Below are 14,908 nucleotides of genomic sequence, written 5' to 3' on the forward strand. Positions count from 1 at the left end.
TCTTCCTAGGTACAGCTATCAAGCTTGCAGGCCAGACAGCACATCGGCATGACAGAACTGACAACTCTGGAAAAACAGAGGAGGTGGCCAATGCATGTATATTAACAACAGCTGGTGTATTAACACTAAGACTGTAGCCAGACACTGCTCCCCAGACTTGGAGCATTTGACCATGAAATGCAGATCTATGTGCCTTGCCCGGAAGTTTAATATCATCATGCAGACTGCTGTTTATGTACCACCAGACACTAATGCTAGCTCGGCTGTTGGGCTTTTGTATAACACCATTAACAGTACTCTAATATCAAGAGTGTCTACAGGGCTAAGCCACCACCACATCTGGGTCAGTCCGATCGCCTGTCCCTGCTCTTAATTCCCACCTATATCCCCTTAGGAAAATGGCTCCCATCTCATGTAGGAATATAAAAACATGGCCTGAAGGGACCTCTCATCAGCCCCAGGACTGCTTTGAGAGAACAAACTGGGATGTCTTTCAACAACACAACCTGGAGGATTACACTGCAGCTGTCCTGGGCTACATCAAGTTCTGTATGGACACTGTCACTGTGAATAAAGCCTAACCAGAAGCCATGGATGACTGAGGTAGTAAAGACACTGATTGGAACACAGCTTTTAGGACTGGTGATGCTACACGATATAGTCTTGCCAGAGCCAACCTGAGGAGAGGCATCACAGAGGCTCAGGCCGCATTGAAGAGGAAGATGGAGGACCATCTTAGCAGTAACAGCACCAGGCAGGTTTGGCTGGGGATCAGCATGTCAACAATTGAACCGACATAACAAGAACCTTTTTCATGCTAATGTGTTCATCTGGAGAAACTCCATTCTGTTTATTTCTAAATAGTCCAGAAATGTTTCACATTATTGGATCACAAAGACTTTATGAAGCTGAAGAAGTAAAACCAACCTGAGAGTTTCCAGGTTACAATGTGGACTCTGCAGACCAACAGACAGCTGCTTCATTTCCAAGTCCTGGATGTTCAGGTCCAGGTCCAGTTCCTTCAGTCTGGAGGACTGGGAGCTGAGAACTGAGGACAGATCTTCACAGCTTCTCTCTGAGAGACCACACACACTCAGCCTGGAGAGAAAGTTCCAAAGAAGAATGCAAATAAGACATGTGAGAAGAAGATGACAAGATCAGGACTCATGTTGAACGTCTCCTCAAAGATCACCTGTAGAGAAAATCAGGTTGAACTCTGCAGAGTTTCATTGTGGTTTTACTGTTTAGGATCTTAAATGTTTCACTGTTTTGTTTTAAATCTGGTACATAAATAAATCTATTTTTTTAACTTTTTTTCAAGTACAATGAAAAAACAAAATAAAGAAACAGACATAGGAGGTGAATATGAACCAAAACAAACTGACATCAGTGTGCTGTCCTCACAACACGTGACTATGTGAAGCTAGACAGGCAGCGAACAAAGCAGCAAATATAAAGTTCTCCACACAAGGCTTGCTTTTCTTGTTATCACTGAAGATCTTTATGAATTATTATATTTGCATTTCCATTTTTATAACTGAAACCTACAGAAAAGAACAAACTAATTACCAGCTAATACACACATCCTAATGCCACTGTTGAAGTTGGTTGGCCTAGCTTAAGCATAACGTGCATATCACATTGAGTATCACATTACCAACACATTTTAAACAACGACAATAATACCAGCGCATATGTCAGTGTTCTCTCAACACAACAATACTCACAAAGACTAAAGTTTTTCCAAGACACAAGCGTGTAAGGACACATTTAGTGTTCATGAGCTGCTTCTTCACTTGTGTTGTCCGAGGCGAGATACGTCAAAGAACTATTCTATGTAAGAACGCTCACTCGCTCAGGTAACTGCACGTTCCATATCACAAAGATTACTGCCTTACAGATGTCTCACGCTGATTAGTTTTTAATCTTAACATATTTTATCCTTTTATCATGGAACTTACTCTTCATATTTATTAACTATGAACTCTTGTTTTTACCTTTTTTTATGTACATCATTAACAATATGAAATTACTCCTGTCTTTGGCCAAAAGACATGACAATAAGACTTTTGCTGCTTCAGAGTCTCAGTTTCCATGGAGACCAAACTATGTAGAAATAATGGTAAAGCCTTCCACAGTGTGGCTGCAACAGTCATACTGTTAAAATACTTCTTTTCTTTCCATAACTGGATGTTTGTGTTCTTGTTCTGCACCAAGTAAACAATTCCATCTTTAAGTTTGGTTTTTGTCTGGATTTTACTTGGTAAAAGCTTTTTTACAAGCTGTGTGTGATATTATTGTAAGACTGACAGGCTCTGCATCTTTTTCTTTTAATATTTTCCTTCAGTTTTTACAGGATAATTTGTGGAGACGTCTTCAAATAAACCAGCAGCAAGAGAGCTACTTGTGTCTGCCTGTACTTCCAGGGACTTATAGTGGGGGCTTCTGCCTGGAAAGACAGGTCTTGTCAAGTCCTGGAAGAAGTATAAGGGAGCATTAAAAGATCAGATGAGGTCCGACTTTGGCAGCATGTTGAGGCTGAAGCAACTGAGTCATATATAGAGAAAACTGACCAAGTAATGATCTGAAGACTTTTGTCTGCAAATAAGCCCAAATTCTCCCACTAGGATGGTATTTGTAGGAGCCATAAATGTAGTTTAGACGGGGAATCATCACTGGGTGGATGGTTGGTGTTACATGGTTGTCATGGTGATGTGGAGTGGGGTCACATGGATGGGAACCAGTGTAAATCTAAACCAGTGTTTCCAGTCCTGCTCCTCCAGTTCCACTGCCCTGCATGTTTTAGAGGCAGCCCTACTTTAACACACCTGAATGAAATGAACGGCTCATTTACAGGCTGCAAAGAACTTGATGAGGAAGTTGAGGAATCTGAATCAGGTGTGTTGGAGTAGGAACACGTCTAAGACATGCAGGGCAGTGGTACTGGAGGACCAGGACTGACAAACACTGGACTAAACTATTGTAGATGTTATTTTAGGATTTTCTACACTGCTGGTCCTGAGAACACATTTAGTTTCATGTTTACATGCAAATGAGTGTGAAAGGAACCTTGAAACGTGGACGTTGAGCCTTGTCTGCCTGGAGGACTGGGATCTGAGAACTGAAGACAGAACCTCAACCCCTTCACCTGAGAGGACACAGCTGCTCAGTCTGAAAATGAAGAAGATTTGTCTTAAAATGATGCCACATTAAATGCTGATGATGAGCTGAGAGACTCATGCAACAAAGAAAAATGATGAAAATTTCTTCTGGGAGGAAAAAACAGGAACATGAAGCCAAACACTCATCTATTCTTTTCTTCATATATAAGACTAATATTGCTTTAAGTTTATTCCAGAGACCAGCCAACATTTTGGGCTTTGTGTAGTATTTCCTTTAAATGAATAAGTGTTGATATGTTGGACTTGTTCTGTCCATCTTCCAGTCGGTTAGTAGCTACATGAGCTAAATCAGGTAAGGCTGAATGAACTGACATAACAAGAACCTTTTTCATGCTAATGTGTTCATCTGGAGAAATTCCATTCTGTTTATTTCTAAATAGTCCAGAAATGTTTCACATTATTGGATCACAAAGACTTTATGAAGCTGAAGAAGTAAAACCAACCTGAGAGTTTCCAGGTTACAATGTGGACTCTGCAGACCAACAGACAGCTGCTTCATTTCCAAGTCCTGGATGTTCAGGTCCAGGTCCAGTTCCTTCAGTCTGGAGGACTGGGAGCTGAGAACTGAGGACAGAGCTGAACATCCTCCATCTGAGAGGGAACGTCCAGTCAGTCTGAAGAGAAGGAATTGAACAAAACATTTGTGTTAAATTTCTGTCACATTTAATGTTAAGGAACAACTAAGATACATTCCTTTAAAAAAGAAAAAAGTTCTGTAAAGGCAGAATATCTGCTGAACTTCTAATGAGGAGCTGTGAAAAGTTTCATTGTTTTTACTTTATCCAGAAGGTTTTATTGGACTGAGTCAAGTTTTTTGTCGAAATTGTGCAAATTTCTCCCATCAGCTACAAATATCTCACAATCAGCAAACATTTTTCATTTGATCAATAATCAATAATACATCTTCAGTTTACCATGGAATGATAAAGTGTATAAAGGTACAGCTGGTTTCACAACAACCACACGTGTAAAGTTATAATTATATACAGATAGATATGATCTCACCTGTTTCCATGTTCAGTATTTTCAGTTTTCATGTAACTAAAACATTCTTCTCTGCTATATTCTATTGAAATGATACTTTATGTTGTTTCGCTACTTTCTTCTGTTTTATTTGATGGGTTTTTATCTGCGTTAAAGAGCTTCAGACTAAAATCACAGATGAGGGTCATTGTGGTCGGATTCTCGATGCAACGCTGGAATATTTTCTTGGTTCCCTCTGAATTTATCCCACCACCTTTCCTTTACTCCATCATGTTTTCCATCAGGGAAAAGGACAATAACCTGGACTAAACCATTGGAGGTCATTCTGTTTACTATCTGACTGCAACACTGGATGGAAACAAGGTGATAAAGCAGCAGGACCAGAGCCATGGTTCACCCAAAGCTGAAGATAAAGTAGAACATCTTTATTTAACTAAAGGCTCATTTATTCCTTTAAGTCCTAAATAAAACAAATGTTTCTTTCATGTTGCATGATGTGTTACTCTGCACATATTTCATTCACAATATTTCAAAGTAGTTTAGAAAATGTTCCAGATTGTTGCATCACAGAGAAAACCATGAGAGCAGCAGAGAAACTGACCTGAGACGTTCCAGGTTACAATGTGGACTCTGCAGACCATCACACAGCTTCTTCATTCCTGAGTCCTGGATGCTCAGGTCCAGTTCCTTCAGTCTGGAGGACTGGGAGCTGAGAACTGAGGACAGAGCTGAACATCCTCCATCTGAGAGGGAACAGCTGCTCAGTCTGGAGAGGAAATAGACCAGCAGTAATGTGTTCCATGATGTCCATTAAAAGCAGCATCAGTATGTTTCTCCACATCCTGCTATATATGTACTTACAGAGCTTTGTTGGAGGCTTTGACCACTGGCAGCAGCCTCAGAAGAACCTCCTCTGAAGGAGAGTATTTCTGCAGGTCAAACACATCCAGATCTTCTTCTGATGACAGTAAGATGAAGATCAGAGCTGACCACTGAGCAGGAGACAGTTTATCTGTGGAGAGACGTCCTGATCTCAGGGACTGTTGGACCTCCTCCACTAGAGAACCATCATTCAGTTCATTCAGACAGTGGAACAGATTGATGCTTCTCTCTGCAGACACAGTCTCACTGAGCTTCTTCTTGATGTACTGAACTGTTTCCTGATTGGTCTGTGAGCTCCTTCCTGTCTGTGTCATCAGGCCTCGTAGGAGTCTCTGATTGGTCTCCAGTGAAAGACCCAGGAGGAAGCGGAGGAACAAGTCCAGGTGTCCATTTGGACTCTGTAAGGCCTCGTCTACAGCACTCTGATGGAGATCTTTTACATCATCTCTGAATAGTTTAAACCACTTCTGTCTGAACAGATTGACTCCAGACTTGATGAAGGTCCGACGGACATGAAGAGCAGCCAGAAACTCCTGAAGACTCAGATGGATGAAGCTGAACACCTTCTCTTCCTGCTGGTACAGTCCTTTCTCCTCTTTAAAGATCTGTGTGAACACTCCTGAGTACACCGAGGCTTCTGTGATATCGATGCCACACTCTTTCAGGTCTTCTTCATAGAAGATCAGGTTTCCTTTCTGCAGCTGATCAAAAGCCAGTTTTCCCAGAGACTCAATCATCTTCCTGCTCTCTGGACTCCAGACTGGATCTGTCTCAGCTCCTCCATCATACTTGACCTTCTTGACTTTGGTCTGAACCAGCAGGAAGCGGGTGTACATCTCAGTCAGGGTCTTGGGCAGCTCTCCTCCCTCTCTGGTTTTCAGCTCATCCTCCAGAACTGTAGCAAGGATCCAGCAGAAGACCGGGATGTGGCACATGATGTGGAGGCTTCGTGATGTCTTCATGTGGGAGATGATCCTGCTGGCCTGCTCCTCATCTCTGAACCTCTTCCTGAAGTACTCCTCCTTCTGTGGGTCAGTGAACCCTCTGACCTCTGTCGCCATGCCAACACAGTCAGGAGGGATCTGATTGGCTGCTGCAGGTCGTGTGGTTATCCAGAGGCGAGCAGATGGAAGCAGTTTCCCCCTGATGAGGTTAGTCAGCAGCACATCCACTGAGGTGGACTCTGTAACATCAGTCAGGATCTCATTGTTGTGGAAGTCCAGAGGAAGTCGACACTCATCCAGACCGTCAAAGATGAAGACGACCTGGAAGTCTTCAAAGCTGCAGATTCCTGCTTCTTTAGTTTCAGTAAAGAAGTGATGAACAAGTCCCACCAAGCTGAACTTTCTCTCTTTCAGCACATTCAGCTCTCTGAAAGTCAGTGGAAATGTCAACTGGATGTCCTGGTTGGCTTCGTCTTCAGCCCAGTCCAGAGTGAACTTCTGTGTTAAGACAGTTTTCCCGATGCCAGCCACTCCCTTTGTCATCACTGTTCTGATTGGTTCATCTCTTCCAGGTGGGGGTTTAAAGATGTCTTCTAGTCTGATGGTTGTTTCTGGTCTGTCTGCTTTCCTGGATGCTGCTTCAATCTGTCTGACCTCATGTTCATCATTGACCTCTGCAGCCCCTCCCTCTGTGATGTAGAGCTCTGTGTAGATCTCATTCAGAAGGGTTTGCTTTCCTGCTTTAGCGATCCCCTCAAACACACACTGGAACTTCTTCTTCAGAGAAGATTTTAGTTTCCGGCCACAAACTGAAGCCAGAAGTTCTGAATGAAAAGCAGAAATCAGACGAGTCAGTAAAGATTTCAAGCCTCTGAAGAAGGAGGATGTGAACATGTGATGTTCCACGTGTTGAGACGTCAGTAAATGTTTCATTTATCAGCAGCTTCAATCTTTAGAGAAATCCTCTTACTGCTCTGCAGACGCTCAGCCAGCTCCTCCTGCTTCATTCTCCTCAGGAAGTCCACTGTGATCTTCACTAATGCCTCTCTGCTGCTCTTCCTCTGCTCTTCATCCTCACCCTCCAACACTGAGCATTCTGGGTAATCTGGACTCAGAAGCTTCTGGATCTTCTTCAGCTCCTTCTTCACAAAAGTGATGATGTTGTCCTCCAGCAGCTGGAAGAGAAAACCACATGAAGGACACAGTCAGACTGAAAGCATGGAGCCAAACATCAGATCCATGTTGGACACGCTGACAATCCACTGGTCTACAAAGTGCAGCGTGGAGATGAGTGTGAACAGAAGAGATGGAGAAGTAGTTGTTGTACATGTACACACCATAAATATGGAGTCCAGCTGTGTCTGATGCTGCTGGGCAGACTGACCACTGGGAAGCTCTGAGCTCTGCTGCTCCACTCTGTAAGGACATCAGGACCTTTATTGTCATTGCATCAACGTCACCATGGCAACAGCATTTTGTTGGCACTCGGCAATAAAAACAGCAACATGCATATTGAATGAAATGGACATTAAATGTAAAACACAGCAATAGAAGAATGAAAATCAGAATAAAAGAGAGGAATAAAAGCTGAGGTGGGCCAGAGGAAGACGGAGCAGATCAAGTATGATGTTGGCAGTTCAGTGAGGATGAAGAGGGAGAGTGGGGGAGTGAGGGGGGAGAGGCTTGATGGAGGAAACAGCTCTGTGGGGAAAAGCTGTTTGCCAATCTGGAGCTTGTGGGTTTTAAATGTCTAAATCTTTTCCTTGATGGAAGGGGAACAAAGTGAGTGTGTGCAGGGTGGGTCTTGTCTCTGAAGATGGACCATGCCGTCCTCTGTGGTCAGAGTGCAGCTCCTATGATCCTCTGTGCTGCCTTCACCACACGGGACAGATCTGTTTTGTGGCGTGCAGCTTGCATAGCACACAGTACAGCCCTGACAAAGGATGCTTTCTGTTGTTGGTGAGGAGATGAGCTGCTAGACCGGCTTGCTTCAGCTTCCTCAGGAAGAAGAGTCTTTGCTGAGCTCTCTGCACCAGATGGGAGCTGTTAATCCACCATGTTAGGTCTTTGCTTATGTGGCTCCCAAGAAACTGAACAGATTCAGGTCTTTCCAGCTCCTCTCCCTTGATGAACAGTGGGTGCTGAATGGTCCTACTGGTCCTTCTAAAATCCACAAGAAGCTCTTTGGTTCTGGTCGTGTTGAGAGCCAGATTGTTGTCTGCACACCACTCGACCAGGTGCTGGACCTCCTGCTGTAGGAGGTCTCATCGTTGTTGCTGATGCCTCCAACCACTGTGCTATCATCTGCAGACTTTACTATGGTGTTGGAGGAATGGATGGAGGGCTTCAAGTCCTGGATGAAGAGGGCCAGACCCAGAACACACCCCTGTGGCCTGTTGGTGAGGAAGTCCATGATCCATATGCAGAGTGAGGTGAGGAGACCAAGGCTGATGAGTTTCTGGAGCAGTTTATGGGAGATTACAGTCTTGGAGGCGGAGCTGGAATCCACAAAGAGCATCCTGATGTAGCTGTCTGCTGGTCCAGGTGCTTCTGGGCTGTGTGGAGTGTGATGAAGATGCATCCTCTGTAGATCTGTTTGCTCTGTATGCAAACTGAGGACTGTCCAGGTCTGCAGGGATGCTGCTGTTGATGTGAGCCAGTATGAGCCTCTCAAAGCGTTTCATAATGAGCAGGATGAGGCCAACAGGACAATCATCATGAAGGCATGTGATGGAGGGCTGTTTAGGCACAGGAATAATGGTGGTGGATATGAAGCAGGAGGGAAGTGCAGCTTGTTGCAGGGAGAGGTTAAAGATGGAGGTAAAGACCCCCGCTAGCTGGTCAGCACAGGTTTTCAGCACACAGCCTGAAAGTCCATCTGGTCCAGTTGCTTTATTGATGTTAATCCTTAGTGTGGATCTCACCTGATGCTTCTGAAGGACAAATGACTGTTTGTCCTGTTTGGAGTGGAAGCTCCCACCATTTCCATCCCATAATGCTGTTTATCAGAACATCCAAAGCATGAAGTGTGTCAGGAAGGTCCCTCTCATACCTGGCCAGGTTGGTGTTGTCCTTCCAGTCATGAAGGGTTTGATGCCCTTCCACATGCCCCGGGGGTCCTTGTTTCCAAAGTCCCCCTCAGTCCGCTGCCTGTACCTGCCTTTTGCCTCTCTGACACTCTTTGCCAGGCTCTTCTGGGAGGTCATAAAGGTCAGCATATCTCCTGGCCTACAAGCAGCCTCTCTCACCTTCATCATGAAGCTCCCACTCTCATTAAAGCAGCTTTCTGCTTTGGGAAGATCTGGACTGTTTTAGTGGGCAGTAGCTCCACTGTGGAAAAGCTGATGTCATCCAAAGCAGCAGAGGTGTGCTCCTCCAAGCCAGATCCTTGAGAGAAAACCTCCCAGTCTGTGCTCTCAAAGCAGTCCTGTAGAGATACGGTGGCCTTCTTGGTCCAGACCCCTACGCTCTAGTTTTGCTTTGTTTCTGCACACTACAGGTCTGGAAGATGGAATCAGTATCAGAGAGATGTGCTCTCTGTGCTGAGGTGCCCTGGAGCAAGGCAGCCACAGCCAGGATGTGCTTGGATGAGACTGGTTAGACTGGGCAGCTCCCAGTAGAAATGTGTTTGATGTTGGAGTTTTTCACCAAGTAAAAGTTTGCTTTGTTGTGACTGCAGGTCACTTAGTAAGTGAGCTTCAGGGAATGTGCAGAACTTGTGGAAAGGTCCAGAATGTGAGGAGGAAAAACTGACGTTTGCTTCTACGTTCCACAGATGAGAAAGCTGAATTCTGGAGATGCTGTTTCCTGCACTGAGACAGAGTCTTCCTGCTTATTCTCAGCTCACAGGAAACATCCCATAAAACTGCTTATTATAAGAGCTTTATCTGGATATTTCACCTGGAAATACTGAAGATATCCGGACTAATATATAGATCCGTATATCCGGAATAATACTCTGGTATTATTGATGTGAAACACAAGCTGGAATAAAACCAAACTGATGCAACATTTACACACAGCTCACCTCTCTGGATCTGATTTAAAATTAACAATAAGACCCTTCGAGTTGTTGCTCTTAAAGGACAAACAGCTGGGTGCTGATCCAGGTCCTGATCCAGGTCTAGGTTCTGGTCCTGGTCCAGGTTGATTCCTGTGAATAAAGATGGTTTCATGGTTTCACAGCTGAATCCTGAAATTGAACATTTAGTTTGATGAAGACTCTGGAGGACAAATCAGATCCATCACATGACAAACATGATGCTGCAGATTCGTCTCAGATGTCCAGAAATGATTCAACAGAAACTGGTTTTCATGTGGAACCTGATCCAGAACCTCCACTGGACTCTGATACTCACTGCTGGTCTGAGCTGAAACCAATAGGTTTCCCCATCGACCGGTCGCTCTTCATGGACACACAGCTGGGCTCAGGTCCAGGTCCAGGTGCAGGTCTGGCTTTAGGTCCAGGTCCAGGCTGGTTCCTGTGAATCCAGATGTTTGCTGATGTGAGTTTTTGTGATTTCTGAGAAGAGTCATGGAGAGTTAGAGATGGATATCTGACCTCTGAGTGGTTTTAGAGGGAGGGACTCCCTCCTCTCTGTCCTGATCCATGATGCTGGATTCACATCGGCTCACACACACTTTCTACCTCCACCTGCAGAGGAAACACACATTGGCTCACACACACTTTCTACCTCCACCTGCAGAGGAAACACACATTGGCTCACACACACTTTCTACCTCCACCTGCAGAGGAAACACACATTGGCTCACACACACTTTCTACCTCCACCTGCAGAGGAAACACACATTGGCTCACACACACTTTCTACCTCCACCTGCAGAGGAAACACACATTGGCTCACACACACTTTCTACCTCCACCTGCAGAGGAAACACACATTGGCTCACACACACTTTCTACCTCCACCTGCAGAGGAAACACACATTGGCTCACACACACACTTTCTACCTCCACCTGCAGAGGAAACACACATCATTCAGCTGAAGCCCTCCTCTCCATCATCTCCTCCTCTGATTGGCTCAGAGTTTCTGCTTCATATCAGAGTCAGATGGATGCAGTGAGGAAGAGGAAGCTGCCTTCAGCTGCAGGACTTCCATCAGGACAGCAGATGGCGCTGCAGACCAGCATACACAGTGTGATCAGCATCAGCCTGATTGTTTATTGGAAGCCCGAGAACAGAAACCAGGAGAGGATGTGTGTGTAGCAGACGTGGTCCACTCCGGGTCTCCAGGGAGGCAACACAACACACACCAGCAGGTTCAGCTGATTGGTTTGAAGTGATTGTAGTTTGGATGGAAAGTCTGACTGAAGGAGCAGCAGAATCACACCCTGTAGGTTCTGATCCGGTAAACTACTTCCTGTTAGTCAGCCCTCGTCTTCATGGTTTTCACACACTCCATCACAGCTGCACACACTGAGATCTTCCTGCAGCAGCTCGACTTAAAGAAGAAGAGATGATTCATCGATAATCTTCTGCAAACTGAAATAATAAAGTTTGAATCAAACAAAACAAATGAAATCCAGCTTCAACAGTGGTTGTGGTTCAGTCAGTTTAGATGAGTCGCTGCTGGACTTTCTGTCTTGTTTCCACTGCAGGTGTTGAACTCTGTCAGCTCTTCTCTCTACAATCTAACAGCAGCTGAGTCCTGACGAAGGTCACGCTGTTTACTGCTCAGGGCGAAGCAGACACAGGCGTGGTTTCAAGAAAAATCCCGTATAAAAGAGAAGATTTGTTGAACTCCAAGGTCCAAGGTGTGTGTTTAAAATGCAGGTGTGTAAAATGAAGAGGTTGTGGAGCCAAACAGCAGATGGGTGTGTTTCTGTCAGCAGTGTTGCCGTTAAACTGCACATGTGACTCAGTTCAGCAGGAACCTGAGGGGGTCTACAGACAGCCCGGCTCCCCTGGAAAGCTGGAAAACTCTGGAAACATTCACCTGAGATGCAGAGGGGAGCTTTAACTCGTCATGTCACGTCTGAAACCTGCATCAAGCAAAGGGGGCGTGGCCAAATGGAGCCCGCTTCCAGGTCCAGACTGCTTTTTTAAAATAATCACATGACCAAAAAGCAAGGAGTTCCAGTTTCTCTGAAGTCATGTGATGCCTCGGGGAGCAATCTGAGTCACTGCAAATGTGTCGGGAAAAAGCGGAAGTGTCCTGCGTGATCAGAAGCAACGTGCAGGATCAATGCCTGCAGGAGACTGACTGACAGCACTGCCTAGAGAGGAGAATCACCTACAAAGCAAAGCTCCGCAGCAGTTTGGGAGCATTTTCACACCACATCGCCTCAAAATACAGCCATACATTTATAGACTTGCTTTATTATTATTATTATTATTGAAGTGAACAGAGTCATAAATAATGTGGTGAATGTTGTGACTCAGTGAGTTGGAGAAAATCAACCAGTTCTTAACACAACAAAAACCAAAAGATGATCATCAGCTGAAAACATTCAATCAGCTTGAATCCAAAACTAAACCTGAAAATAAACCACATCGCCATCGAACAAGTACAAGGAACCAAACTTCTTGCTATTATTATGGATTCCAGATGAAGGTGGAACAAACATGATGATAAATTACAGAGAGAAAGGAAGGAATAATAACAGCACTTAGAAGAAAAGCAACATTTTTACCCATCATTCATCTTTTCCAACTTGCATTACTGTTCAGTCATCTGGTCCAGTGTGGCAAATGAAATACTTCAGAAACTTCACATACTAGAGAAATGCAGACGAAGCACACTTCCAATACACACACACACACACACACACACACACACACACACACACACACCATGAAAAACACTGAGTCCACTCAACAGTTTGATGCTGGCATATGTGACCAGTATAGAGACCTGGTCCGTCTGTCTGTCTCCTCTCCATAATGCACATCCTCCATGTTTCTCTCCACGTCTCTACCAAAGCTTCTGATTGGACTAGATTAGTGCTAGCCCCGCCCACTTTGATGGACTGACAGATAAAATGAATTCATGATGAACTGAACACCAGAACATGAAACTATAAAATAGCAAAATAATTATGAAGTTTTTTTCATAAGATGAATGTATTTTAAACAGTTTGAGACATTTATGTGTTTAATTCCTATTTTAATGAATTAATGAGACATTTAAGTGATTATTTCATGACATATTTTAATAAGGAGGCTCTTACTCCTCCATAGAAGAAGAAATTCCTACTTTGAAGCAGAACCAGTCGATATCTGATGCCAAGTGTAAAATATTGTCAGAGGTTTAGTCTGAACGGAGACTTCAGGAGGAAATGTGTCTCTACCTGTACCTGCATGTAGGAAAGCCGGATTCCAAACGTTCAGATAAACTCTTCATCTTTTCCACATAATCAGACATTATAGGAAGATTCTGACATGACCGACTTTTCAGCTTCTCACATTTACTTTGCTGCTGTTGATCCACTTGTTTTTCTGGACTTCCTGCTTCTCTCTGATTCTTCTGGTCTTTGTTCCCTCCTGTCCTCCCTGTGGTTCTGCTGGACCTCCTGTCCTCCCTGCGGTTCTGCTGGACCTCCTGCCCTCCCTGCTGGACCTCCTGTCCTCCCTGTGGTTCTGCTGGACCTCCTGTCCTCCCTGTGGTTCTGCTGGACCTCCTGTCCTCCCTGTGGTTCTGCTGGACCTCCTGTCCTCCCTGCGGTTCTGCTGGACCTCCTGTCCTCCCTGTGGTTCTGCTGGACCTCCTGTCCTCCCTGTGGTTCTGCTGGACCTCCTGTCCTCCCTGCTGGACCTCCTGTCCTCCCTGCTGGACCTCCTGTCCTCCCTGTGGTTCTGCTGGACCTCCTGTCCTCCCTGTGGTTCTGCTGGACCTCCTGTCCTCCCTGCGGTTCTGCTGGACCTCCTGTCCTCCCTGCGGTTCTGCTGGACCTCCTGTCCTCCCTGCTGGACCTCCTGTCCTCCCTGTGGTTCTGCTGGACCTCCTGTCCTCCCTGCTGGACCTCCTGTCCTCCCTGCGGTTCTGCTGGACCTCCTGTCCTCCCTGCTGGACCTCCTGTCCTCCCTGCTGGACCTCCTGTCCTCCCTGTGGTTCTGCTGGACCTCCTGTCCTCCCTGCTGGACCTCCTGTCCTCCCTGCGGTTCTGCTGGACCTCCTGTCCTCCCTGCGGTTCTGCTGGACCTCCTGCCCTCCCTGTGGTTCTGCTGGACCTCCTGTCCTCCCTGCGGTTCTGCTGGACCTCCTGCCCTCCCTGTGGTTCTGCTGGACCTCCTGTCCTACCTGCGGTTCTGCTGGACCTCCTGTCCTCCCTGTGGTTCTGCTGGACCTCCTGTCCTCCCTGTGGTTCTGCTGGACCTCCTGTCCTCCCTGTGGTTCTGCTGGACCTCCTGCCCTCCCTGCTGGACCTCCTGTCCTCCCTGCGGTTCTGCTGGACCTCCTGTCCTCCCTGTGGTTCTGCTGGACCTCCTGTCCTCCCTGTGGTTCTGCTGGACCTCCTGTCCTCCCTGTGGTTCTGCTGGACCTCCTGCCCTCCCTGCTGGACCTCCTGTCCTCCCTGCGGTTCTGGATTATTCTGGAACCTCAGTCTGATCAATGAAAGCAGGTGAAAGTCTTCAGTTTTACCTTCAGATGGAGGAATTCACGGAGAAACTTCGCTGCGTCACGACGACCTGAGAAAGTGAAAGTAAACCCAGAGAGGCGTTCACTGACCCACTTAGAAATCCGACATGTGGCGATCAGTGCTGTTGGAGCTGAACTGTTCAGGACTGCTGGAGGTTAAGAGACAGAAAACTGATCCTGGACCTGGAACTGGAGCTCTGGAAGCCTTTAGTTCTGGTTCTGGTCTCTCAGCTGGTTCAGAACCAGTTCTTAGACTCCAGTTTTTACTTGTTGTTCTGCTATAGGTTTAGACTGCTGAGGGACATTTCCTGATAC

At 45.8% G+C, this 14,908-nt stretch overlaps 1 protein-coding gene across 1 annotated transcript in view; it reads right to left on the bottom strand.

The window, feature by feature from the left end:
- The window catches only part of LOC306765697 (uncharacterized protein), a gene marked incomplete at its 5' end in the record, with an annotated part of 31,496 nt that overhangs the window by 16,032 nt on the left and 556 nt on the right, over window positions 1–14,908 (bottom strand). The window contains 12 exons of the mRNA XM_079253181.1: window positions 928–1,098; window positions 3,626–3,796; window positions 4,768–4,932; window positions 5,028–6,816; window positions 6,963–7,167; window positions 7,330–7,408; window positions 7,922–8,019; window positions 8,148–8,547; window positions 8,606–8,829; window positions 8,917–8,990; window positions 9,045–9,298; window positions 10,351–10,514. Of these exons, the coding sequence (XP_079109307.1) occupies window positions 928–1,098; window positions 3,626–3,796; window positions 4,768–4,932; window positions 5,028–6,816; window positions 6,963–7,167; window positions 7,330–7,408; window positions 7,922–8,019; window positions 8,148–8,547; window positions 8,606–8,829; window positions 8,917–8,990; window positions 9,045–9,298; window positions 10,351–10,514 (3,794 nt within the window). The remainder of the gene's footprint in view (window positions 1–927; window positions 1,099–3,625; window positions 3,797–4,767; window positions 4,933–5,027; window positions 6,817–6,962; window positions 7,168–7,329; window positions 7,409–7,921; window positions 8,020–8,147; window positions 8,548–8,605; window positions 8,830–8,916; window positions 8,991–9,044; window positions 9,299–10,350; window positions 10,515–14,908) is intronic.

Source organism: Telmatherina bonti (genome assembly GCF_933228915.1).
Source record: "Telmatherina bonti genome assembly, chromosome: 14".
NCBI lineage: Eukaryota > Metazoa > Chordata > Actinopteri > Atheriniformes > Telmatherinidae > Telmatherina > Telmatherina bonti.